Source organism: Silurus meridionalis, chromosome 8 (assembly GCF_014805685.1).
Source record: "Silurus meridionalis isolate SWU-2019-XX chromosome 8, ASM1480568v1, whole genome shotgun sequence".
Classification (NCBI taxonomy): domain Eukaryota; kingdom Metazoa; phylum Chordata; class Actinopteri; order Siluriformes; family Siluridae; genus Silurus; species Silurus meridionalis.
In genome coordinates, this window is record NC_060891.1 from 2,609,105 (window position 1) to 2,634,658 (window position 25,554).

The window sequence follows — 25,554 nt, forward strand, 5'->3', positions numbered from 1 at the left end:
TTTTTTATCATTTCCTATTATCTGTGATGCAATGCGCTTTTACCGAACGTAATCGGGAAAATCTAGCTACGTTTGACGCTGCGCGGCGGGAGCGATGCTCAGCGCTGTAATTTCCATGGCGACGCGTGTTAATTGTAGGGGTGCCAATAGTTTTGGAAAGCATGTTGTGTGGAAAAATCACTGCTGAAATTATTTAATTGGATTTTGTGTTAATGTGGCGAATAGATGTATTAAATAATAACAATAATAATAAAATATAAATAATAACAATTTGTCCTTTATATTCCTAAATGATTATTATCATTCGGATTATTCTAATGATGATGATTATCCAGGTGAGGAATCAGCGAAGGTCTTCCACGCCGTTAATAATGAGTAATGCTGTAAGTGACCCGCTCGCGCACTCTCATCAATCACCTGAACGTTTCACTGACTCACCAAAGAGACAGCGCGCGAGGAGCTCGGTGCGCGTGACGCACGCTTCTTGGAGGTGTTCCCCCGGTTTGATGGATTTCCGGCACGCTCTCCCAGCAGCCCCGCTGACCGCGGCCCTCTTCTCCTCCTTCCTCCTGTCAACACGATGCTGAGCGCGATCAGTCGTGAGGCGAGCGCTCGCCGCGGGCCGCTCCGATTCCTCGCCGTGTCCTCTGGCCTCTGCCCCAATGCGCTTGCGCGCTCGTGATCTCCGCCGTCTGCTCACGGGTGTGTTCCGGTGTGGAGAACCGGCCCTCGCTCACTGCTCACCCTGAGAGACATTCACATAAATACTCAGCTCATCAGCGTTATATACACACCTTATATTATTATTATTACTATTATTATTACTGATACTACGACCAGTAATAATAATATAATAACAACTTAATTACTGCTTAATAATAATTGATATCCAAAATATAAGCAAGTTACTGAAATTTACAGGGTTTTTTATTAGTGTAATTCATTTATTATGAATTATAATAAAATGACATAACTGCATAAATGCATGCCTAATAATAATAATAATAATACATATATTATAACTAATAATAACAATAATAATTACAGCACAAGTTACATTCTGCTAATTCTTTAACATAATTAATATTGATTATATGTAAAACAGTCAAATGAATTCAAATGAAAAGCTAATTAGGCAGTTTTACTAGTGAAATAACAATAATGCTAATAATAATAAATGTAATAATAATAATAATTACAGCAGTTATATTCTGCTAATTCTTAAACATAATTAATAATGATTATATTTACAACATTCAAATGAATACAAATGAAAAGCTAATTCAGGAGTTTTACTAGTGAAATAACAATCACCATAATAATAATAATAATAATAATAATAATAATAATAATAATAATAATGTCGAAGCTGTACTGCTTCTTTTGGTAATTAGTGTTATTCTGTGTATCTGAAGAATGAACGGCGCTGAAGAAGCCAATAAAGAGTGTGAAAGTTTACTTTCGAGAGAAAGTTTAACTTTGGGTCGTTCTTCTTAAAAGAGAACGATTATTTAAATGCAATGTTATTTTTGATCGGTCGTAATGCACAACAGTGTGTGCCCTCTGATCAATGAAAGCATTTTCTGGCCTGAGAGAGAGAGAGAGAGAGAGAGAGAGAGAGAGAGAGAACGAAGCCAATGATAAATATTGGCAGTTCAAGAAAATGTGCTTTACTTCGATTGAAGAGAACATAATGGTATTCACATGGGAGACGTCCCGCTGAGACAGACATACACACATACAAACACATGCGTGCACACACACACACACACACACACACACACACACACACGGTTGTTCCTAAGCAACAAAACACACTCATTCTGTAAGTGCCAATGTGTTGATTGTCAATGGCCAGTGAAGTCCATGAATAGCAACAGTGGGAAACTTAACAGCCAAATTATGGATATGAACACACACACACACACACACACACACACACACACACACCTAGTTTATATCAGTGTTTTTATCTTCCAGTGGCATCAGGTAACTTTGCATTTGAATTAAGAAATTTATATTACACACATTGCAACTTAAATATGTGTACTAACAATAATAATAATAAGAAGAAGAAGAAGAAGAAGAAGAGGATAATTTACATTATTACTTACAATATTATAACTTCTGTGTGGCCTTCTGTGAATGAAAAACATTGTAAAAGCTGAAGCTTCTGATTGCTTAGGAAAGACTGCCATCTAGTGAGGAGAAGACGCTCTGACGTGCTCATACGCCCGCTTGCTTTCAAAGTATGCGACTGAAAATTTCGCAAAAAATAATAATAAAAAAAAAACCCAACAAAATAAAACTTTAAAGAAAGAGTATCTACAACCCAGACTTCCAGTCCTGATTTTTAAAAAGTTAATTCAGTAGATATGTAAAGAAGCTAAAGGTCATTAGATATGAGCTGTATCTCATTCAGGACTGATCCTCAATCTGGTTTAAGTACTGACCTGCAGGAAGAAAACGAAAAAAACAAAAGGAGCGACCTGTTAAAAAGCGCAGCTTCATGCACAAATATATCAAATGACACTATTTTAGAATGTGAGATATAAGAGCTAAATATATCAGGGAAATATTTTTTTGGGAAATATCAGGAATGGCTGGAAAACACGCTGAAAAAAGGCACGGCGTAGTCGAAAAGTTCTTCACAGGGAGGAATGGGGACAAAAGGGGACAAAAGAAAAACAGGCCTGGAACTAAAATAGCGTAAAACGTAAAAAAACGTGTCGACAGATGTGACCTGCGGATGTGACGTGAGGTGAGGTTTTCATCTCTTGATACTCTTGGAGCTGTTGATACTGAGGAAAACACTGTTCGTTTGACTCCTGATAATCCAATGCGTTAAACTTCGAGAAAGACGTTTTTTTTCTGCTTGCACGTGAAATAATGAAGGCCCTTTCTGACAAGCACGTCCATTAAAGAAGTCTTAATAATGACTCGGTACTTTATGACTCGGTCTTAATGACTCGGTAATTAGCACTTTCGGCGCTGCGAACGAACGACTTCCTGAAACAATGGACTGGATGAACGTTTGGGGGGGAAATGGAATAATTTTTTTGTTTACCAATGCAATTCATTTTTCTACTCTCCGACTTGCGTTGAAAATATTCAATTATTCGCCATTTGTTGCACTGATCCTTCTGAAACCGTACAGCGGATCAAAGCAATTATGCCCCGCAATGTCTACTTTTCTAGTTATCGAGCGCTACCAAAATACATTACCGTTAATGAACTTTTAATTAGCAGCTGGCTTTTGTTTGTTTTTTTCCGAGGCTTTTAAACGGTCAGGTACACAAACATCAAGGTCAGAAACGAGAAACTTTACAATCAGCTTTTACTGACTACAATGAAGATCAGAGCTCGAAAGGGTGTGCTGTTAGAGGAAAATAATCAACGACGGAGCGGTGTGAAGTGTCCCGCGTCACCCTGGAGCTGCTCGTTTCGTGTCCTGGAGCGTTTCTGTTTCTCGAATCCCGCAAAACTCGTGCTTTATTCCATTTCTGGGTTGTTGTTGAGGATATATTCGGCCTGAAACACAAAAAATATTCATGCACCAAACACATATGGGGGTAAACTCATTCTCAGTCCATACACGAGTATACAGGAGCACTGGAACATAAACGGTGAGAGAACCTACCAGGAAGTCTACTGCGTTACTTGGCCGGATTCTGCATAACTCGCTCAGGCCTTGGGACAGAACGGGCATCACGGTACACCTCAGGTACTGCTTGGCAGATTCTTCTTCCGTCATCAACAGCTCCTCATCCTGCTGCTTCGCCTCTTCCAGGCGCCCGTTCTGACAAAAGCGTGCGCACACACACACACACACACACACACACGCGCACAATGGCAAGCGTGCGGCAATGCAGCAAAATGAGACAGCGATGCTAGAGAAAATTTTATCTTACCATTATGGTACGCTATATCACCAAAAGTATGCGGACACCTGGCCATAAAGCATCGCGTTTGATATTTAGTCCCAGTTTGCTCTAATAAATCCCTCCACTCTTCAGGGAGGACATTTGTGGACATTTCAGTAGGGTTAAGAGATCAGAGCTCTACAGCGGCCACTCAAACTCTTCCACTCAAATATAAGAAAATAAAACTTTCGGAAAGTTTCCTGAATAAATTTCCTGAATAGCTGTAGCTGCTAATGCTGAAATACGCCTAATAATAATTTTGATAATAAATAATTGTCATATGCAATAAATAGAAATGGAATATAGAAGTCGGAAGTGCGGAAAAAGTCTTCTAAATATCTTGTCTTCTAAGAAATCTAAATATCAATTATATATTCATGTTGCTCTTGAATGAATGGATCAAGGTTCTAGTGTTATGTGTGTTTGTACCCATTCTTTCCAGCACTGTGCTCTTTGCTGCTCCTCTTCGTCCTCTATGTGTCCAGCTTCGGCCTGGCTCATCTCTTCTTCCTCCCTCAGCCTGATCTCCGCTAGCTTCTGCTCCTCGTCTAAATGTTTTGTGGTGGAGCTGTAGTTCCTGGCCTTCCCCACACTCTTTATCACCTTCTCCATGACAAGAACATACTCTGGGTCTTCACCGTTGATCTCTAGAACACGAGAACATTTTGTAAGTTTTTAGCGCCCTCTGTTGGCCATGGCATGAACTGCAAATGCAATGGAAAACAGTTCGGGTGAGACCTATATGCTGAGGTGGAATCTCCTGTTCGTCAAAGTAGTTGATCACAATTTCATCATCTGAATTGTTTTTTCTATACATCTCCAGTCGCGAGAGAAACGTATCGAAGGAGTACGAAGTCTCCTGAACCACGCTCTCGGGCAGGTCCAGCACACGTTCCTTCAGGAACTCGTCGGTGGCGTCAAGACAGAAAACATATTCTATGCACACGAAAATAGAGAAGTGAAAAGTGTTAGCGTAAGCAGCATTGGAGATCTCTCTGCATTTACATTCCCAGAATAATGGACACACCTGGGATGATTTGGATACTGGATTGCTTGTCTGCATTTTCGTCCTCCTCTACTGTGAGATATAAAAAAAAATAATAATAATAATTAATTAAATAAAAACCTTAAGACCAAATAAAATGACTTTTTATTTTTATCCCTCCTACCAGAAAACAGCTCTTTCGCTTGATTGTATGTCTTCGGAAAGGCGTCCAGGACAAAGCCCTGATTTATGCATGGTTTAGTCTTCAGCTTGTCTTTCATGATTTGGAGAACACACTGTTCATCCAACCGACCTGAACAAAGAGGTGATTACTAAAAAAACGAAACTATTTAGTTCTGCTTGATGCGTCTGGAGAGGAATATCACTGAGCATCGCTTAGAACCGTTCCTTCATTACCGTCGTTCTCTTCCATGTTCGTCTTCAGTGTATTCAAAAGCTCCTGTGCTTCTTGTGATTCGTCGTCCTCATTGCTTTCCTCCATTTGGACTTTTGACTCCTGACCGCAACCATAAGTGAAAGTTTTATACTATTAAAAATCCCCACCAAAACAGTATATAGTCGGCTTTCCTTATTTTATACACTTACCAGGTGAGCGAGCGTCTCGGTGATGGTCTCTTTGAGTTTTACATGGTGCAGTTTGTAGTGTTTGCATATTTTTTTAGAGACGGTGCTTTTCCCGACAGCAGGAGGTCCCAAGACACAGATGCGAATAGGCTGAAAAAAAAAAAGAAATCAATACAGCTGGCCCTCGCCCAGAGCCTGTTATTAATATGGACACACTTAATAATTCTAACAATCCCACTTTGTCTGTCGCTTACCAGCAGGCCTCGCGCGAGCTTGTATTCCTCCACGACTTGGTCGATGTTCTCAACAATGCCTTTCTTTGAAACCCACTTGATGCTGAAATTGTATGTGACAAAAAAGGCTTCCATTCGAAGGCTGATAAACAAATGGTCGATTTCTGCTTGCTGAGAGAAAAAAAAAAAAAAAAAAGCAACAACAACAAAAAAGAAATTGTGCTAGCCATTATCAACAGGTTTTATTACTCTAATTAAAAAAAACTTCTTTGGTATATTTAGCGCTCTCTGTTGGCCGTTCAGCAAACTGCAATTAAATCCATCGCAATTCGTGTTTTTTAAAGATCATTTCTTTGACTCACTGTCAATTCCTTTAATAGAATCAGGTCCTCTATGGGAACGTTCCTGGTTTTTCCTGGTCCGAGTGCCGCTGCTATTGCCTATAAAACAACACGGAAAGGATTGAGCAACAGAAAAATATTTGGATATAAAAAAAAAAATACGATCGCTGCCATTAAGGAAACTGACACTGATGATCTCAGCGATGGTGTTGTGTGATTCATCCACTGCAAGTAAATACTGAGGCTTGGGATTATAGTCGATTACGTTCTGCACAATCCTTTGGAAAAAAAACAAAAAAAAAAACAGAAGGACTTTCGGTGATCTTTAATCTCTTGGGAAACAAGGCACCACGTCAGCATGATGAGATTAAAAATCATTTGAGTTGATTTACTTAAAAAGAGTAAATACATCACTAAGAGCAATCTGTCCATCACTACTCACCCTGCCAGGTCAGTGATGTGGATGGTTGGAACGAAATTGGAGCCGTCTCCGAAGATCGGCACTTCCTGTTCCTCTCCCATCCAAGACGTCTAAAAGAGAGCAGAGCCACAAACGCTCAGTTATACACTGATAAATATCAAAAAAGATCAGAATATAATCCCAACTCCAACATCAAAATGATCAGTTACAGTAGCGTGAAAATAAAGATACAAAAGAGTAAAAATGTCTCAATTGACCTTGAAAAAAAAATGAAACGCCTGCTCGCCCATTCCATACTGCAGTCCGGAGGCCACCACATAAGTAGAAAACTGGGACTGATTCTGAAATTGATGTTACCATACTATAAATATTACACAATACAGAGCACAAGAAACTTGTCAATAAAACTAACACCTCCAGCAGCACTCACAGATCGTCCCAGTTTAACCACGAGCTTCTCCACAGCGATATGATCGTTAAAGTTGTGATGCGGTTTCCGTCTCTTGTAGTCCTCTTCCGTAAACGGAGTCTTGGCATCATCCTACAATCCGATAAAAATTAACACAAGCGTTCTCGTGCGGATGAATTCACGCTACACGATATGATCGCTTCCACACTTACCGTATCGAGTGGCTTAATCAGAGCCCATGTCATGAGCGTGGAGATCAGGATGAAGGTCTTCGGTCGAGGAAATGAATTCATGTCCCCGTGAAGAGCTTTAAACAAAGACTTTTATTAAAAAATGTTTATAAAGAAAGTTAATATGACCCGATTTATTTTTAAGCAGATACCTGAGACCGCCCAAGATGCTTCTTCTATCTGATCAGCATTCTCGTTGTAGATGTTATAAACGACAACGTCCGACTCCTTCAGGTGATGGAAAAGCTCTTGACGTGTTAAATTCTACGGAAACGCAAATCACAATGAAAGAGCGTCGACAGCGGAAATTACGGGCAACAAACAGATGTTTCACTCACCGAATATTCTTCTACTGCAAAACCAGACTTCTTCTCACTTCCCGAAACAGTTCCAACAATCTCAAAAGTACCTCCTTGGGAACTTGGCTTGATTTCCTCCTCATCCTCGAATTGTTTAGCCACGTAAGATGCTCCAGGAACACACGAGGATAAAAACTGGAGACGTAAAAAAAAAAAAAAAGTCAAACTAGAAATAGTTTTGGTAAATCATGAACTCATCCATGGTCGATTTTCTTTTTTCTTTCGCAATTACGGCACATGAATTTCAATTTAATTTCTTGGAAACGATGTCAATGTCTTACAGTCTCTCATATATTCTATCTTTCCTTCCTTTGACAAATCAGAGACCTCCAAATACCAAAAAGATGTCGGAAAATAAAACGAAAGCTTTATTATCGCTCTGTAGTTCTATATAAATATACTAAAATAGTAAAGTCCTGGCACTGGAGACTCCTTCCATAAATGTTAAGTAAAGATCTTACAGAAAATCTCACCGCATCGATGACGACACGGAGCTTTCGCACTTGGAAAGAACCAAATACAATAAATATTCGTCAATATTTTATAAATGGCATAAGTATTTATTTAACATTAATGCAACAGCTGTCCATCTTTTGGTTAAAAAAGTAAAAGAAAATTTATTTGACACTTGTTTGAACAACATTTCATTACAATTAACAAATAAAAACCGGACCAAAGAAAACAATAATATTTTTATTCATTTTGAAAGCTGGCTAATCAGCTAGCATTAAACAGTTAGCTAGCTGTGGCTAATTTACCTCAGGAAAGTGAAGTGCGGTTTCCAAAAGATATTTAATGACTTAAAGGTTACCTGTGCGACATATTTTGAGGTATATTTGTCCACATTGTTGATAAAAACTCGTTTGGAACTCGTTAATGTTTCCATATCTGCAGCCATTTACGTTTCCCTTTTGTATTTTATTTCTCCGTTTGTTCCGTTGCTTGGCAACTATTCCCGGGAGTCGATACATTGAAGAGTCGATTCACTGAGTTGACTCCGCAAAAAGAGATTCGGTTCACGTTTTAACTATGGAGAAAGAATGGAGAGGAAATCCAGTATGCCCAGAACCAGTCAAAAGTTTGGGGACACCTTTTTTATTTAGTGTATTTGTCTTATATACAATATAATAGTATATTATATACTATATACTACATGTACTTTGTATCCTTATTTAATACTCATATGTCTATATTGTCTCAAATTGTCTGTATTGTCTTGTATAGTCTGTTTTGTCTCGTCTTGTCTTGTCTGTTTTGTCTTATATAGTCCAAGCTATATGTGTAGTGTTATTTATGTCTGTACATTTGAGAGTCACTAACGGATGGAACCAAATTCCTAAACCTGATTTCGATTCTGATTATTATTCAGTTGAACATATATGCAATTATGTAACAAAATCGTTTTAAAGTCTGTGGTGGGCCGTGAATTTTACACCTAGGAATTAAGTGATGTCCTCCCTAAATAAATCCACTTCTTTATACCGTCATTATGGCACCGTGGCTACAGAAACCATTAACAGTATAGAGAAACACAGGATAACAGAGCACTGCATCACAGACAAGTATCTCATGCAGAGAGAATGAATGAAAGTGTACTAAAGAAAGAAACTCAATGAACACAATTGTAAAAGTCTCTATTCACTGTATCTACATTCTTTGGCAGAAGCATCGATATTAACCTTGTAAAATTAGCCCGGGTTTTCCGTGCATTTTTGGTTTTCCTGGGGATTTGAAATTAAGGCATTCCTTTTTTTTCAAGAAATGAAGAGTAAACTAATATAAACTGCTACGATGGCTTGGAGCTGCAGTTGTCATGAACAGGTTTGTATTCAAGTGTCCATCAGTGAACCGTTGATGGCCGCAACAATCATGGAACAATATTGAATGGAAATAAACGTATAGGAAGTAGTTTATAATGCTGAAATTGATATTTGTAATGTATTTATTTCTATAAAGATGCTTTGGGGTCAATGTCCTTCGTTAAAAGCGCTAAAACCTATAACATTGAATTTGATTTTGCACTAGGAAATTGGTCTTTACAAAGCAATATCAGGGGTTAAAGAAACTAATCTATTGGCTGCACACTCTGCTGTGAGTCTTGCATCTGCGTCGTGATCCCAGCAATCTTCGAGGAGCTCGTGGAGAGTTGATCCCTGCAAAGGAGGGTGATGAAGTTAATACGAACTCACGATACAACTATTAATGGTGAAACAATTTCAATGGCATGAACTATATGCAGGTGATTGTAGTAAATCCAAACAACAGGCCCATATAGCTGTACAACCTGACTGAATCAGCCCACCTTTCTATCATTACATATTGTATAAGGACTGTGTACCTGAGAAAATCCAGCCCACACATGAGGAATGATTGGACGCCGTTTCTTCTCTACCACAAAAGTAAGCATATGATCGAGGGTTGGACTGCGTCCCAGCTCTGTTTCATAAGGCAGCATATGTTCTGGAACAGGAGAACCTACAAACAATGAATGTACAGTATAGGTCAAAGTAATATAACACTCAAATACACAGAAACATGAAAGATGTAGCTAGAATATGCTGTACGGTCTGTTCATACATTTACATTTCATGTTAGATCATGTTAGATCTTTAAGCATCTAACATCCAAAACCTTCCTTCAACATTAAAAACAACCAGATGTTCTAATCTATATTTATTGTCTCAATATATTTTTTCTCTGCATACATTTTAATGGCTCTCACTACGAATAGTCCTCGATATTTTAACTATCTGCATCTACATTTTTATGTGAATATATACCTTTGCAGAGATCAGAGCAACGCATAAGCAACTCCCAAAGCAGAAGTCCTAATGAATAAACATCTGCCTGCAGCAAAAAGCGACTGCTCCTCAGATTAGCACATCCCTCCAGGATCTCAGGTGACATGTACTGCAGAGTCCCCATCTGAACTGTGCTCTGTCAAGTGTCAGGAGAAAAAAAGTTAAGCTCATGGGGTTTTTATTTATTTTTTGTTTCGTTTAGCTAGTAACCACTAATCCAATGCTGATGTATTCTATAATAAACTCCATTAGTACAATATGAGATGTGGTTTGATATTATGTAAGTAAAACAAACCTTTATTATGCCAGAATATCCCTGCGGCGCTTGGCACTGTAGCACCGTACTGCATCCAAAGTCACACAGAGCGCATGAACCATTTGCTCTCACCAGAACATTTCTGCTGCTGAGATCACAGTGAGCCACTGCTGGTTTATAGACTCCTGCATAGACAATGTAAAAAACAAACAAACGAAGAGTATACACAGAGCACAGCCAGCTCCAGAATCATTGGCATCTTTCAAAAGGACAAGCTGATGGTATAATTCAGAGGTGAGACGTTGCCAGACGGCGAGATGAGAGGGGAAGGAGAGCAATGCACAAAATACAATAAAACTTTATTTGAGCTATAACTAGAATAAATAACATTATTAACAAGCTCCATTAGCGGTGCTTCTGGATTAATGAACTTTACCTGGACCTTAATCATCATTAAAGCAGAACTGCAACAGAAATTTGAAATAGAACTTTGCAAATCTTTATTAAAGATACTGCACAACCAAAATCCTGAAAGGTCCCAAACATTTATTGCACTCCAAGTTGGATCATAAGCTTTATTAGAGCTGTAAATGGAATCGAGAACTTCATGAAGCTTGATTAGAGAACTTAATGAAGTTCTCAATTTCATTTACAGCTCTAATTAAGCTCCATGAAGCTTATGATCCATTCATGAAGCTTCATTCGAGCTGTAAATAGAACCGAGAACTTTATGAAGCTTAATTAGAGCTATAAAGTTAATCAAGAACTACATAAAGCTTTATTAGAGTATTTTTTTTATATCAAGAATTCATTAAGCTTCATTAGAGCTATAACTGGAATCAAGTACTTAATAACGCTTCATTTGAGCTATAACTGTAATTACGAACTTTATTAAACTAAATTAGAGCTATAACTGGAATCAAGAACTTTATAAAGCTCCTTTAGGGCTATAACTGTAATCACGAACTTCATTAAGCTGCATTAGACCTATAACTGGAATCAAGAACTTTATAAAGCTTCATTAGAACTATAACTGGAATCAAGAAATTCATGAAGCTTCATTAGAGCAATAACGTGAATTACGAACCTCCTTAAGCTAAATTAAAGTTATAACGAATCAAGAACTTTATAAAGCTTCCTTAGAGCTATAACTGGAATCAAGAACTTCATGAAGCTTCTTTAGAGCTATAACTGGAATCAAAAACTTAATGAAGCTTTATTAGCGCTATAACTGGAATCAAGAACTTCATGAAGCTTCATTAGAGTTATTACTTGAATCAAGAACTTCAAGAAGCTTCATTAGAGCTTATACCTGAAATCAAGAACTTCATGAAGCTTTATTAGAGTTATTACTTGATTCAAGAACTTCAGGAAGCTTCATTAGAGCTATAACTAGAATCGTGTACTTCATAAAGCTACATTTAAACTATATCTAAAATCATAAAAAACACCATTAGACCTATATCTTGAAGTGCACCATGACCAATCTCAAATGTCTGTCCATTACCCAATCATCATTATTCGTTTGCTCATTCTCATGAAGGGTGTAAAGAATTCTGGAGTTGACTACAAGAAAGTATAAGTTTTACAGATCCTCACCATTCATGTTCAAATCAGTATGCAGATAGGCCAGTCCTTGCGATAGAGTTTGAGCTAGTTTTAGTGTACATGCCCAGTCACACACTGTTCTAGACAGAAATGCATTCAAAGGACCCTAAAAAGACATAAAGGTTTGAGATTTATATCAGAGATACTGTCGTAAATCTTTATAGGAGTACAATATACTGCTTATATATTGTTGCTTGAATCACACTGATCACAGCCAGTTTGGTTCAATATAAAATAATGTCTTTTGACATTATTATGTAAAAATGCACACAGCAGAGAGTAAATCAAGGTCATAAAATCAATCATGATTCTGACAAAGAGCTCTCATTGACACATTCCCAGAAAAGAAAAAAAAACGTTACTCACTTGGGTTGCCAGTTCCAAAACAAGCACAAACCCATTCCTAATTTTTCCATCTTCGAGAAGTCGTATAATCCCAGAATGCATCATTAAAGGCAGCTTGTACACATGTTTCTCTTTAGTGAACTCTTGTTGTCGTATTGTAGGAAACACTTTCAAGGCCACTGACAATCCCTGGAAGGTTCCATGGTACACACTTGCAAAATGGCCGCAGGCAACTTGCTATAAAAGAAAAAAAGGTAAAAAAATAATGCACTTGGAATGGACCACTTTTTCAGAATGATATAATAATGAATCTTTACCTTTTGTATCTCTAGGTGTTTGCCCAGGTCATTATAACATGTGTCCAAGATGTCATATGCATTTGTTGGTGTTTTAGGTCCTTTTATGGATAAAAAATAATGTATTTGCATAATTGTATATTGCCATCATACACCTTTTCTAAAACAATGTCTTAAAATCAACAGGATTTGAAGTTTATCATTATGATTATGATTATTTTCCCCTAACAGCATGTTCTGCCATGTTCTATTTCACTTATGCCACATAACATGTCCTTTTTTTTTCTTTTTTGTTATGGGATGTATGCGAAACAAGTCTGTATCCTTTTATCGCTTACGTTATAGCAGCTATAAACAATATTCCCTTAATATCATGGCTTTTTGAAAAATAAAAACACCTGAAAAAGCGTGTAATTTTTTTTTAAAGAATGTTAACGTGAACATGACAGAAAAATCAATAAAAATCAATAAAAATAATCAACAGATTCTGACCAATCAAAATTCAGAATTCAATAAAATTGTGGTACAATTAATTTACTACTGTATAGTACAATAAGCGTAGAGGACCATATAAGGACATTTCACTTCCAATTCGAACATGACATTTACAATACAATGTTAATGAGTTTATAAATTAAAAGAGAAACTATTAAAAATGGGAATCTTACGGCAACATTTGGGAAAAATCTTCAACTTCAGCGCAATGATGAAGGAAATTACCAGAATCACAGCTCCAGCAGGAATAATGATGATGACGGCACTCAGTACATCTAACATAGACCAAGACAGCATAGGATTTCCTTCTCATTTTTCACAGAGCTGGATGTAATACTTACAAAGGTTTTAAGCTCATCAATGTTCACAAAAGTATAAGCTACAGCAAAAGCGGCAGTGACACCAGAGCAGAAATGTTCTTATATTGTTCCATTAAGTTTGTGAATGCAGGAAAACTACCTGTAGTATCTGAACTATTCTCAGGCTGTTTGTTTTCAGTTCGTTTGGACGGCCAGTTTGACGTGATGTTTGTGTTGCAAAAATCGGAGTTGCACACACACCCGATGAAGTTCTGCTGATGTGTTGATGCATAACATGTCCGATTTGGGCAGTAGTCTTGCATTATACTACAGCCTTAACAGGGAGGGAGAAAGAAATACAGACAGACATTAAACACAGACAGACAAATAGAAACATACAAGTGTCATAATGAAGTCCAATGGAGTCCCTGTGATGGAGCTATTACTTCAGAAGCGATAACAAATAAGACCAAATAGCATTAATATAAAGCCGCATTAATATAAATTAGCTAGGATTATACAGTTATATGATTTGAGTTTTTAGTAGTGCTGTGGTTTTACCATCTATCTTTTCTAATATGTGTGGAATGAGCAGCAGGTTTGACCTAAATTTCTAACGATTGTATCAATTTTGCGAAGGCAAGCAGAAACAGCATGTTGCACACACCGGGAGTGAACCCAAATCAGGCAGGAAGGGAAGGACCTGAGCGTAAGACGTTAATGATGTTACCTAGGAGGACAGGCGTGAGCTTTCCACCCTCCAGCCGGAAATGACCCATGCAGCAGTCAGTTCTTGCACAGTGCTGAACAAATCCGCTTACGTTCCCTGCACTTTGTGTCAAATCAGTGTTCTGTGGACTGGCCAAGAACATGCATCTCCTCTCTGTAGTGACTTGTGCTGATGAGGAGCATGTTGCAAACCAAGCTATGGATACTACAGAAAGAAAGACAAAAAAAATGTATACTGCATGATCAAATTATTCTTTTTATTTCAAACAAACCCTTAATTTGATCTTTTATTGTATTTCATTTTTGTCAGCTACATTTCTTTTTTCAGTCCACATTTTCTCTCATATTTTGGTTTTAAAAAGACAAAAAATTTGCTCTTCTTTTTCTTTCGGTTGTTTCTTTTAGGGGACGCCACAGCAGATCATCCATCTCCAAATCACTCAGGTTTGTGATCTGCATATTTTATTTGCCAACTGTTTTGGGACCTGCACTAAGACTGCACTGGCTTGTGCAACCCTAATGTCTGAGTTATTTGCTAAAAACATCTGGCAACCCTGGGATTTTCAATCTGATGTTAACTTCTACTGAATGAGATTTTTTAGCAAGAAAAAAAATTCCTTTTTCAGTCTGCATTTTCAAGCCGTAATTTTTGTACCGTTTGTTTTTGTAAAAGCAAATAATGCTCAATTATTTAATACAATTATTCTCAAGAATTTCTGAGTATTTAGGTATTGAGTTTTTTTAAAAAGGGTAGTGAATATTTAACACACACACACACACACACACACACACACACACACACACACACACACACACATATATATATATATATATATATATATATATATATATATATATATATATTTGTGTATAAATTACTATTCATATATATAGATTCATGAAAGTCTCATACACAATTTTCTGCTTCAGTGTTTTTTTTATTTTTTTAAATAAACATTTCAGTTTATCTCACGCTACATTACATCAAACCATGATCGATTCTATTCCTCCAAGTCTGCGTCATATAAACATCCTGTCCTTAATGATACACACTGGTTTAGATTCTTAAATTTATATGTAGAATAAAGTCAAGCCTTTACCTATAAACTTGCGCATGGAAGCAAAGCTCCAGGATTGTCGCATACCTTGTGTGGGACCAGACAGTAGAATGATCTACACACATGCTTTCAGCTACAGAAGAGAAATGACCTTGAAATGCTCACTCCCTACATTCCAGCTAAGAGGATTTTTTTGTGACCTGTGCAAAAAAAAAAAAAAGGATCTATGATAGTAAAAAATCTTTTTCATATGTATTTTATTCATGTGCATTTTCCAGACATTATTACGCACAATGCAATACCACAATACCTTTATGGAAAAAAAAAGTGTGTGGACACTTGACCATGTGATTGGTACATGCTTATCGAACATCTCATTCCACATTTTGTCCCCATTCGCTGTTACAAAAACCTCCACTCCTCTGGGATGATGTTCCACCAGATTTTGAGGAGATATGGATGATATTCATTGTCACAAGGGTGTTAGTAAAGTCAGGTACTGGTGTAGGTGTAGGTGAGGTGAGGAGGCCTGGGGTGCGGTCAACATTCACAATCAACCTGAGATCAGAGCTCTGTATAGCAGGTCACATTTACATATAAATACTGATACAACCGAAAAGACGTTGTTTTTTTTCAGACATTCATAATTACATTATTCAAGTTTTCCATGTTGTTTTCTACAATATCCTTTTTCATCCAGTTTCCTGTGAATTCTTATTTTCTTTTTTGCATAATAATACACATTGAATGAATATGTATGGTCGAATTTGCATATTCCTTATGCTAGCCCCAAAACCTGGAAGCTGATTTTCAATCACATGACCAAACATAAAAAAAGCTAAAAAAAAATATCAGACTGTAAATTCACATTTAATTCATTTTAATATTTATTAAGGCATTTTCATTTATAAAATGTCATCTTTTCAGTGCAATTTGCAATCAAATGTCTCTCATCTTTCACACCTTCACACATGCACAGTATTTTATTAGTAAGTTAAATCACATCATAAAAAACAACAACAAAAAGAAAAAAAAAAACCCTGATTTTTATAAAGGCAACCTTGTACGATATCAGCGTGTCCGTATTCTTAGTATTGAGAGGCCAAAAATCCCCCGTTATTTCTCCATACTGTAAATGAAGACTAGGATGTGCTGTTACTCCGCCTGTAAAGCAAAGTTATCAAACTGAGCCAGTTCGAATGCACTCGTCCCGACAGCAGCCCATCCGTTTTTCGGTGTCAAAACGATCGCCTCCTTCCACAACACGTAGCCGTTGAGTTCTCCAGAGGCGTAAAATCCCTGTGGATAAGAACAGAGTCATACACTCTGTTTCGGGGTTCCTGTTTTCTTAATTTAAATACACAAATAAATCACCAAACCTGGACAGTCAGAGTCAGAGTGTACCAAACATGTGCTCTGGTTCTGGACAGTCCCTCAGCCAGGATAATTTCTCCACCTTTTAGAAATTAAAAGCATTAAAACTATACGCATTAAAACTATACAGTAATGTTATTGCAAACCGAGCTTACTGAGGTCATTGGTGACTTTATATGTTCCATCAGCGAACACCCAGAAGAAGATTCCACGTGCGCTTCTGATCGATCCTCCTCCTTTATCCACTCTGGCTGCCACAAACACACCTCCAATGTACTCCTTCTCCATGTACACGTCACAGGAGACGCTCATGTTCTGCCTGCAAAATACATCATTAAATACATTTTACAGACTTTTCTAGAAGGAGGTACCTACTGAGGTACCAGTGACCAGTCTTACTGTCCCGTTCTTCTGTTCGGATCCACCTGATTTTAGACCTGTTTTTGGACCTCTTCACTTGGCACTCTGTGCACCTGAGGATGGTTCAACATCACTAGCCTAAAGATCCATGAAGTTACTAAGCAACTCAAGAACACTGAAGATGGATTTGGACTGTAATTAATATCAACAGTGTACTACAATAGCTTCAGGACCACAGGTTGCATTTCATCGCCTTTCACTGCACACCTTCACAATGATGGACCTCAAATTAATGGACATTCGGTGCCACCCAGATGGGGATGAGGTTCTCGTTTGGTTCCTCTCAAGGTTACTTCTCTCTCATGCTAGCTCAGGTAGTTTTTCCTGGCTACAGTCAGCACTGGTTTGCACATTAGGGACAAACTAATACATTCTTTCAATAATACAAATGTATTGAATAAAAATTGAAGCTGGTCTGAATACCTTCTGAATGCACTTTACATGTAAAGTACTGTAAATGTGGGGAAAACTGCAAAAAAAATCAAACCCATGTAATTGTGTCATTGTAATTGCATATAATTGTGTTCGAAGCTTCCTGAACAATCAGGGAGCACACTTCAAGCAAACGTCATCTATATAAGAGAAATGCTGATCCAGTCCATGGCGTCATAATAAAACAATAAAACAATGATTATTTTCCTTTACCAACACACCCCCTGGAGCACATAAAGAAGAAACAAGGCGAGCAGGTCAATAAACTGCCAATACACACCAGTTGTAATCTCCGATCACGCTGATGGTTTGGTCCGCGTCTGCCGCCCACGTGACCGGCCGCTGAGTGATCACCTGCCGAAGCGTGTAAACGTGAGCGCCGGCATCCGACAGGTTCATGAAGTATTCAAACACTCCGGTTTGATCGGCGAAGTTCGGCGCCTCTGAGAAGTCCGGGTTTCCTTTTGGAAAATGGAGAAGAAGTACACAATATGGAAATGAGCACGTTTCTATAGCAACGGGGCTCATTCACAAGGACTTGGATGGCCACATAATTAAACTTAATAATAAAAAATGTTTAAAAACATTTTTTTTTTTAAAGTCTCCAGTGTCAGTGCTTTGTGATGACGTGAAGCACATTGTTTTTTCTTACTTGTTCTCCACATTAAATTTGGATATAAATGGTTTTTTTAATTAATCAGAAAAATATTTGCCTTGATGACGCAGAACTCCACCGTCCAAGACCTACTTTTTTCCTGAAGCAAGAATTTGTACACAAGTTGTAAGAATAATAAAAAAAAAAAAAGACACTCCCACGTACTGACATTGAAGTCGTCTGTATATTTTTTAGGAAAGGGAGCGGAGGGAGGAGGCTCCGGATAACTCCCTTTATATCCTGTAGTAATGGTGGTTAGTGTGTAAACTTCATCAACATCCAGGTCCAAGCTGAAGGTCCCATTAGATACCTGTGATGGTCAGATTTCATTATAGAACAGTGTATGTAAAATCATTCAAATATTTCAAATTATTTAGGAAACAGCTACATTTTAATTCAAATTCTTTCAGAACATTTTCAGAATCATCATCAACATCATCTGTATAACTTTCAGATTTTTGAGACAATTCCATATTGTACAAAAGTTACATAAGCCTCCACAGTGTGACATGATCAAGCTACACTAGGAAGCCGTACCGTATCCAAGCCCAAACCAGCAAGCTCTTTGATGAAACAGATTTCCGGTACCTTCTAGCAATTTTCAGCTCCATACAGTAATTATTGGCACCCTTGGTAACAAATGGCTGTTAAAATTAATTACCTGAATCTCACACTGGGATTACGACAGAAATCAATTTAAATAGATAGAAAAAGAAAACAATGGATATATATTTTTTGTCGTTTGACTATTCACTGCTCATCATTGGAAGGTTCTAGGATACTCATCAGAAGGTCTGGGGGTTGAAGCCCCAGAATTGCCAAGCTGCCAATGTTGGGCCCTTAAACAAGGCCCTTAAACCTCTTTGGATTTCTCTGGGGGTGCTGTATGTTAATTGACCATGCGCTCTGACCAGGGATGACTGAGATAATTATCATGATTATGAATGGCTAAAGGGAATTTAAAAAAAACTACTTTGAAACTGAAGTTAAATAAAAAATATAAAAAATATTTAAAGTAAAATCAAAACAGTGACATGACATTTAGTTTTTATTTTTGTTAAAAAAAAAAAAAATTAATAAAAAGTTCTAAACCAGTTTAAAAAGTGTGCAATGTTTTCATAAGGCAAAGGGTGCCAATAATTTCTGGAGCTGACGATCCAAAAAACAACATCAACAAAAAAACCCCAAAAGAATAATATTTAATCATCTGCATTTAATTTAATAATTTTACCTTTACAGGACCGAGTTTTTGAAAAAAGACCGGCTTTTTCGTCTTGAAGTCGAACTTCGAATGCCACACTTGCAGTTCGCTAACAGAGGCCTGCAAGCAAAACAAAATTCTATAAATTGCATATAAAAAAAAAGTTATTTACATAATATCGGTGATGAAATATTTGATCCTACATACAAACGATCCCTTTAAAGAGAATATCGCGCTCTGTGATGTGACGCTGTAGTGAGGCAGAGGAGGTCGTATACACACGGAGTGATTGTGAGTCTAAAAGGAAAAATACACACAAATGCATTTTAAGTTATGGTCTTTTGTTTTTCCATTTCCTGAAAAATAAAATCTTACCATGGTCTCTATAACTATAGTCAGGTTTCCGTTCTGGTCGGTCAGAGCGACATAAGTCCCACCATTTATCAGGTGACCTACAGTCTGCAGATATTTCCATCCAGGCTGAGTGAACTGTGTGGTGTGGGCTAGAAGACATTGTTTTTGTTCAACATTTCATTCTTATGCTTTTTTATCTCTGTTAATTAAGGGTATAACTACCGTACTATTTCCGGACTATAAAGCGCACCCAAATATAAGCCGCAAAGATTTTTATTTTGAACATAAATAAGCTACACCTGTCTATAAGCCGCATAGATTCATTGTCTACATTGAAACTAATAAACTTTACACAGGCTTTAATGAAAGACAGTGTCTGTTACACGGCTTGTATCTAAACAGTAGCCTACCAAGAAAGTCATTGTTCACTGTCTTCCTCCTTCCTTTCACAACTATTTCTCTCGAGAGTTTATCTTTTGGCATCGTCGTGTGTTTAAAAATCACCATCGGTGAAGCTTTTCTCCCGATGCCGTGCAGCTCAGAACACAGGTGAAGTGTGTTTTTTTCATGACCCGTTGTTTTCAGCGTAACGAATGATTCGCATTTCCTGTAGACAGTCTGAGTGAGCGGCAGGTAAAACGTCAGAGGAACATCATCCATATTTATGATGTGGTGCGGCCCGATTCAGTGGGAGCGCATCTGATTTAATATAAAGATTTTCATTGGTTCACCTGAACCCGTTCAGCAATTTAATTGGTCTAATGTTATGGGGCTCAGTTTTTTTGGCATGAAGCTTGTGAAACCGGGAAAAACCCAGAAAAAATCCATAAATTAGCCGCTTTTTTGTTTAAGGTGCAGGGTTCAAAGCGTGGGAAAAAGGTAGCAGCTTATAGTCCGGAAAATACGGTAACGAAAAAAAATGTACCCGTTATCCAAATGGGGGATTCAACAACATAATTTCCACTCCACGGCTCTTGGGCAGTCATCAGCCCGTCTCTCCCGAACGGAAGATCCTGATAGTAACTGGCCACCAGGTTCCAGGAAATAGTTCTAAAAAGACACACAAGAATCTGTTTTATTATTATTAATATGATGATGACTGTGAAACATTAACATTTTAATGAATATTTTATACTAAATAAAGTAAAAAAAAAAAAAAAAAGTTCAGGTAAAGTGAAATAAAATTCTGTTTCGGACCTTCGTTTCTATTGGGTTCGAATGATTTTATCAATGATGTTGAATGATATTAAACTTTTCGCATTTAGTCCTCATTTGTTGTTATAACAACCTCCATTCTTCTGGGAGATTTGTCCTTAATCAGCATTCCAATTCATCCCAATGGCTTTCAATAGGGTTAGGATCAGAGCTCTATAGAAGGCCATGCAATACCTTCTACTTTAACCCATGTAAAGCAGATCCTAAAGCAGAAAATTTCATACTACCACATCCAAAGATGTTCTATACAACCGTGTGGCTGCTAGTTTGGAGAAGAGCCGCATATGGCTGGAAAAGGTGTCCCAGTTCTCCTATGTTTTGAATAGTAATATCTCTTTGTGGCTGGAAAACAATAAATAAGGCGGCGTACGCGGTCATCCTGCCGTTGACGTAGTTCTGGTTGAGGATCCGCGCCCAGCAGCCTCCTCCCACATCGTCGTTGAAGGTGCTGTAGTCTTCCGAAGACCACAGCTGCTTCTTCAGGAAGAAGGCTTCAGGTACCGTGTGTGTTCCAGGATAATGAGCCCTGCCAGAACACATACACATTTGTGAAATGTCAGTCCATATATAAACACTCAGCCAGGAAAAAAAATTCTGAAGTTATTATATTGGGAGAAATCAAATATTTTTCTGTAACACTGATCAGGCTATCACCTGCTGTTTCTCAATGCTTCCTCATCTGAAACACCTTTGGTTCTCAGAAACAGATTCTCAACAATGGCAGCTACACCGGAAACTCCTTCCATTAACATTACATAAAGATCTGCGTGGCAAAGGGCCGAGCGCCGGTTTTGTGACTAGGAGGTGAGTTTTGAGGTTCAAATACCTGAGTGATTTTCATTAATGTTTCATTGAAGATCAGAGAGAATGAAAAGGGAGAAAGACGAAAAGCCGGGAGGAAGACAGAGACAGCCAGCTGAGCGTGTGCACATTTTCGACGTGAAGAAAAAAAAGAAAGTAATTGTAAAAGCATATAAATGTGGACTTTTTTTTTATTTGTGAACCTTGCCTGCCTCCCATTTCTACCCCTTAAGCCAACAAGTTCTCCAGACTGTTTACACAAAATCTTTATATATATATATATACATTTATTCTTATTCTTAGACTATAATAGTAAGTCTGCCACCCAGGTCTCTGTAATACAAATTGTTACCGCAAATGACAAAGTATTAAGAAACGAGTGTAAAACTACTGTCAGAGCTTTTTAAGTTCTTTATTGCAAGTTCTTCTACAGGTCATAACATATTGAACAATTGTCTAACCAAAAACAAGCCAACATGCAATATCAAATCATTCAGGACTTCAACAAGTAGTGAAGCTTTTAGAGAAAGATGAGAAAGATCCTGATCCCTGATAATAAAGTCCGTTTTTCCTCCTTCATCACTTCAATATATATTCATCCATGTTTCCCATGTGGATAATGTAAGAGTGTGTGTGTGTGTGTGTGTGTGTGTGTTATACCCAATCACATCCACGCTGCTCCTGAGTTCATAATCCAGGAGAGTAAAAATAGTTATTGGCTCCCACATGTTGTCACTGGCGATGATTTTGACTCTCGTCAGGCCGCTCTTATCCAGAGTGTAGCGCAGGATCTAATGATGGACCATTCAGAGTCACGCAATGACTGACAATAAAACAGTCCTTGACCTTATATGATACCTGGACGAGATGCTTACCTTTATATATTTGGAGTTAAAAGACCTTTCGTTCCATATCTGTGTAAAAATGGAAAAAAAATATATATATTACTACATCAACAGCAATGATGAATGATAATAATAATAATAATAATAATAATAATAATAATAATAATAAGATGAAGAAGATGATGATATTCTGCTCAACAAAATAAATTTTGGGCCAACAAATATTATACAAAAAGTCACCCTGTTTCTCATTGCTTGTAACTAAAGATAATATAAATCAATAAATGTATAAACTAAAAAACAACAAAAAAAGTAAATAAAATAAAACAATAATAATACGTAAAAAAAATTTAAATAAATAAAAAAAATAATTTCAACAGCATTTTATTATAACAATTATTATTAATTAATTATTATTATGATTTTTTTTTCACATTACCATAGACACATTAATGCCTGCTGAAACTTGATTGGCTAATCGCGTTGATGTTTGTTTAGTAACACAGTCATCGTTATTAATAGAGTTATAGATTAGTAAAACCTCCAAATTTCACCTGATCAACCGTTCCTGATGATAATACAGAAATTCATTACCCCAACGTAATCAATATCCAGGCCATGGTACTGCTTCGCTCCAATAATCCAGGACACCACATAATACGCTGTAACATCAGGAAAGTCATAGGGCCAGTTTTCCCTGTGACCCACCCATCCAGGAAACGCCCACGGCAAACCTGCATCACGTCAAATGTCAAACAGCATCTTGCATTTCGAACATGTTCATGTGACGACATTTCAGTTCAGTTTGCATAGACAACATAATCCCAAGTGACAGATTACTACCAATTCATTTCATTTTCCTTCCCGGGATAAACGCTGGTGCAGTTAATGATCGGCTGACCACAACTCCTGCTCACGTGGTTTCTATTGGCTCATGAGATTGAACATTATGAAAGGTAGAAGGACATTTTGAGGACATTTGAAAAAGGACATTTTGAGGATAAATACATCCATTGGATGGAATCAACCGCATCAGTCACCCCTTCATGGGTAGAGTCAAGTCTAAAGGTCTAAAAGGCGTGAGTGTTTTTCAGACAGGATGAGTATGTTTTAAAGTTCAGTTTCACATTCTACAGCATTATGGAAGGTTTATTGGAGGACTACGACCAGATCCAACTGCAGTCTCTGGATATTTGGTCCTCTCCAAGAAGAAATGTTTCACACTCCATGCCCCTGTCCCCTTTAGTTAAACTTTTTTTTAATGTTTTTTTAAGCCCCACTTTTCCTCCATCACCCCATAAGAATAGTAGTGAAATATTTTTACATTTTAATATGACTAATTTATTGAAATATCTAGTTCTAAATCAATAACATCAAACAGCATCAAGTTCAAAAAGGGATAAAATTAAAGTGTACCCTAACTGATGTTGACCTAGTTGTTTAACAGTGTTTGCTTTATATGTTTAAACTTTGTTTAATACAGAAAATTATCTTCATAAATGAAGATTAATGAAGAACACAAAACATTTATAGAAATTCTGCAGTTGTCATGTCTTTATCCCCCCACTAGAGGGAGCCCCACGCTTTGAGAACGGCCTTATTATGATGAGTAAAATTGGGAACTCTCAATCAAAGTGTAGCCCACCGATAAGTGTGATGTTCGGATTCCTCTTCTTGGCCTCTCTCATCAGCCACCATTCGTATCCCCGGAAATAATTCTCATCATTCGGGTAGTGCATGTGGGACGGCTCCGTACCATCTGTACGAAAAACAGCACAATTTATGTAGTGATGTAATGTCTTCCCTGCACTTTATATCCAAATCATTATTTTTTTCAACCAGAGTTCGGAAAATCGACCTGTTGACTGTGCATCACCTCCGATTTCAACTTTTAGGATTTGTAAAGAAGCTCCAAAATTGGGCTATAAAAAAAAGAAAAGAAAAATACATTACAAGAGATTATTTGACTTTGTGTTAATAACTCAATGAGTGTCAGATCATTTACCTTGAACAGGTAATCCAGAATTTGACTCCTGTACGGTTCATCGTAGTTAACGAGTAGGCGAGATGTTGCCTGCAAAACAGGTTGATCACAATTCAATAAGCATTAATACACAATATATAATACACATGAAACATAAATGTATAAAACACATGAAAAGAAAACAAAATCCTAAATTTACCACCTCAACAAGGTGATAGTGGTGCGTATGGGATCGATATACTTCATGTCTACCTAAAGAAAGTGATGCAGCAGAGCTTTAGTGGTCAGGACAGGTTTGTTTTCACCTGTTTTTAAAGACAATTGTCTCAGCGTTTAAAGATTTCCAAAGTTTGTTTACAATAATGCAATCAACACCACACCATTTTAATGGGATTTCCTTCAGCCACCATATTATACACACACACACACACACACACACACACACACACACACACACACACACACACACATTGGATGATGCATTGATGCATTGGATATATTGAAGCAATATATATATATATATATGAGTATGGCCATTTTTCTGGATTTTGTATGTTATATTTTCTTTTACAGGGAGCTGTCAAAAAATTTCCCCAACTCATATCATCAGATCTTCAGATCTTCAGCTTTGAGGGACAGCATCAAAACAGGTTCCTCTTACCCCCCCACCACTCAATCCTCCAATGCCATCAAAAGTCCGTCCAAATCCACGACCGTCATCTATAATGTAGGTCTCATCAGCCGAACACACAAGGACACACAACGAAATGATTAAATATACACAAGTGTTTGTTTTTCCCATTGCAAACAACACAAACAAACGACCTGCTCACATAATCTCTACTTCCGCATTGAAGCCGGCCTGCGAAACCACGCCCACTACGCTTACGTCATCAGCAT

General features: G+C 37.5%; 3 protein-coding genes across 4 annotated transcripts; all 3 read right to left on the bottom strand.

Annotated features, from left to right (window-relative positions):
- Window positions 1-3,320: 3,320 nt before the first annotated feature.
- ak7b (adenylate kinase 7b) lies at window positions 3,321-9,259 on the bottom strand. 2 transcript variants are annotated; one of them, XM_046855858.1, is made up of 18 exons: window positions 8,298-9,259; window positions 7,466-7,621; window positions 7,280-7,391; window positions 7,110-7,204; window positions 6,919-7,029; window positions 6,746-6,829; window positions 6,510-6,598; window positions 6,255-6,345; window positions 6,089-6,166; window positions 5,748-5,897; window positions 5,515-5,643; window positions 5,326-5,425; window positions 5,093-5,221; window positions 4,951-4,998; window positions 4,662-4,859; window positions 4,353-4,570; window positions 3,641-3,799; window positions 3,321-3,531 (listed from the first exon to the last, which is right to left on the bottom strand). In XM_046855858.1, exons 1-18 carry the CDS (start codon window positions 8,382-8,384, stop codon window positions 3,493-3,495), a joined length of 2,073 nt encoding a protein of 690 aa, XP_046711814.1. In that variant the 5' UTR covers window positions 8,385-9,259; the 3' UTR covers window positions 3,321-3,492. The 2 variants fall into 2 exon arrangements, with proteins under 2 accessions (XP_046711814.1, XP_046711813.1); XM_046855857.1 differs by having other exon boundaries at window positions 4,951-5,001.
- A 151-nt stretch (window positions 9,260-9,410) lies between these two features.
- On the bottom strand, window positions 9,411-15,504 carry LOC124390129 (bone morphogenetic protein receptor type-2-like). Its single transcript, XM_046855859.1, has 11 exons — window positions 15,416-15,504; window positions 14,317-14,520; window positions 13,747-13,920; window positions 13,461-13,562; window positions 12,814-12,893; window positions 12,518-12,733; window positions 12,143-12,257; window positions 10,583-10,728; window positions 10,267-10,423; window positions 9,825-9,961; window positions 9,411-9,639 (listed from the first exon to the last, which is right to left on the bottom strand). The coding sequence occupies exons 1-11, from the start codon at window positions 15,456-15,458 to the stop codon at window positions 9,523-9,525; spliced, it is 1,491 nt and encodes a 496-aa protein (XP_046711815.1). The 5' UTR covers window positions 15,459-15,504; the 3' UTR covers window positions 9,411-9,522.
- A 732-nt stretch (window positions 15,505-16,236) lies between these two features.
- On the bottom strand, window positions 16,237-25,517 carry galcb (galactosylceramidase b). Its single transcript, XM_046856535.1, has 17 exons — window positions 25,316-25,517; window positions 24,676-24,744; window positions 24,529-24,592; window positions 24,316-24,429; window positions 23,265-23,404; window positions 22,701-22,739; window positions 22,486-22,616; window positions 21,395-21,550; window positions 20,735-20,859; window positions 19,831-19,958; window positions 19,663-19,752; window positions 19,486-19,575; window positions 18,420-18,564; window positions 17,880-18,060; window positions 16,903-17,066; window positions 16,753-16,829; window positions 16,237-16,672 (listed from the first exon to the last, which is right to left on the bottom strand). The coding sequence occupies exons 1-17, from the start codon at window positions 25,454-25,456 to the stop codon at window positions 16,529-16,531; spliced, it is 1,998 nt and encodes a 665-aa protein (XP_046712491.1). The 5' UTR covers window positions 25,457-25,517; the 3' UTR covers window positions 16,237-16,528.
- Window positions 25,518-25,554: the final 37 nt, after the last annotated feature.

Bases quoted from the DNA above. Each gene is read 5' to 3' on its own strand.
- ak7b (XM_046855857.1), bottom strand. From the start codon at position 8,384: ATGGCTGCAGATATGGAAACATTAACGAGTTCCAAACGAGTTTTTATC. The intron at 7,622-8,297 runs GTAACCTTTAAG...TTACGTCTCCAG, and splicing joins CCTCAAAATATGTCGCACAG to TTTTTATCCTCGTGTGTTCC. The intron at 7,030-7,109 runs GTAAGTGTGGAA...ATCGGATTGTAG, and splicing joins TGATTAAGCCACTCGATACG to GATGATGCCAAGACTCCGTT.
- galcb (XM_046856535.1), bottom strand. From the start codon at position 25,456: ATGGGAAAAACAAACACTTGTGTATATTTAATCATTTCGTTGTGTGTC. The intron at 24,745-25,315 runs GTAAGAGGAACC...CCTGTTTTGCAG, and splicing joins GAGGATTGAGTGGTGGGGGG to GCAACATCTCGCCTACTCGT. The intron at 19,576-19,662 runs GTATGTAGGATC...TTTTGCTTGCAG, and splicing joins TCTCTTTAAAGGGATCGTTT to GCCTCTGTTAGCGAACTGCA.
- LOC124390129 (XM_046855859.1), bottom strand. From the start codon at position 15,458: ATGCGACAATCCTGGAGCTTTGCTTCCATGCGCAAGTTTATAG. The intron at 14,521-15,415 runs GTAAAGGCTTGA...TTCTTTCTGTAG, and splicing joins TTCCATGCGCAAGTTTATAG to TATCCATAGCTTGGTTTGCA. The intron at 12,258-12,517 runs GTGAGTAACGTT...ATGTCTTTTTAG, and splicing joins TTTTGGAACTGGCAACCCAA to GGTCCTTTGAATGCATTTCT.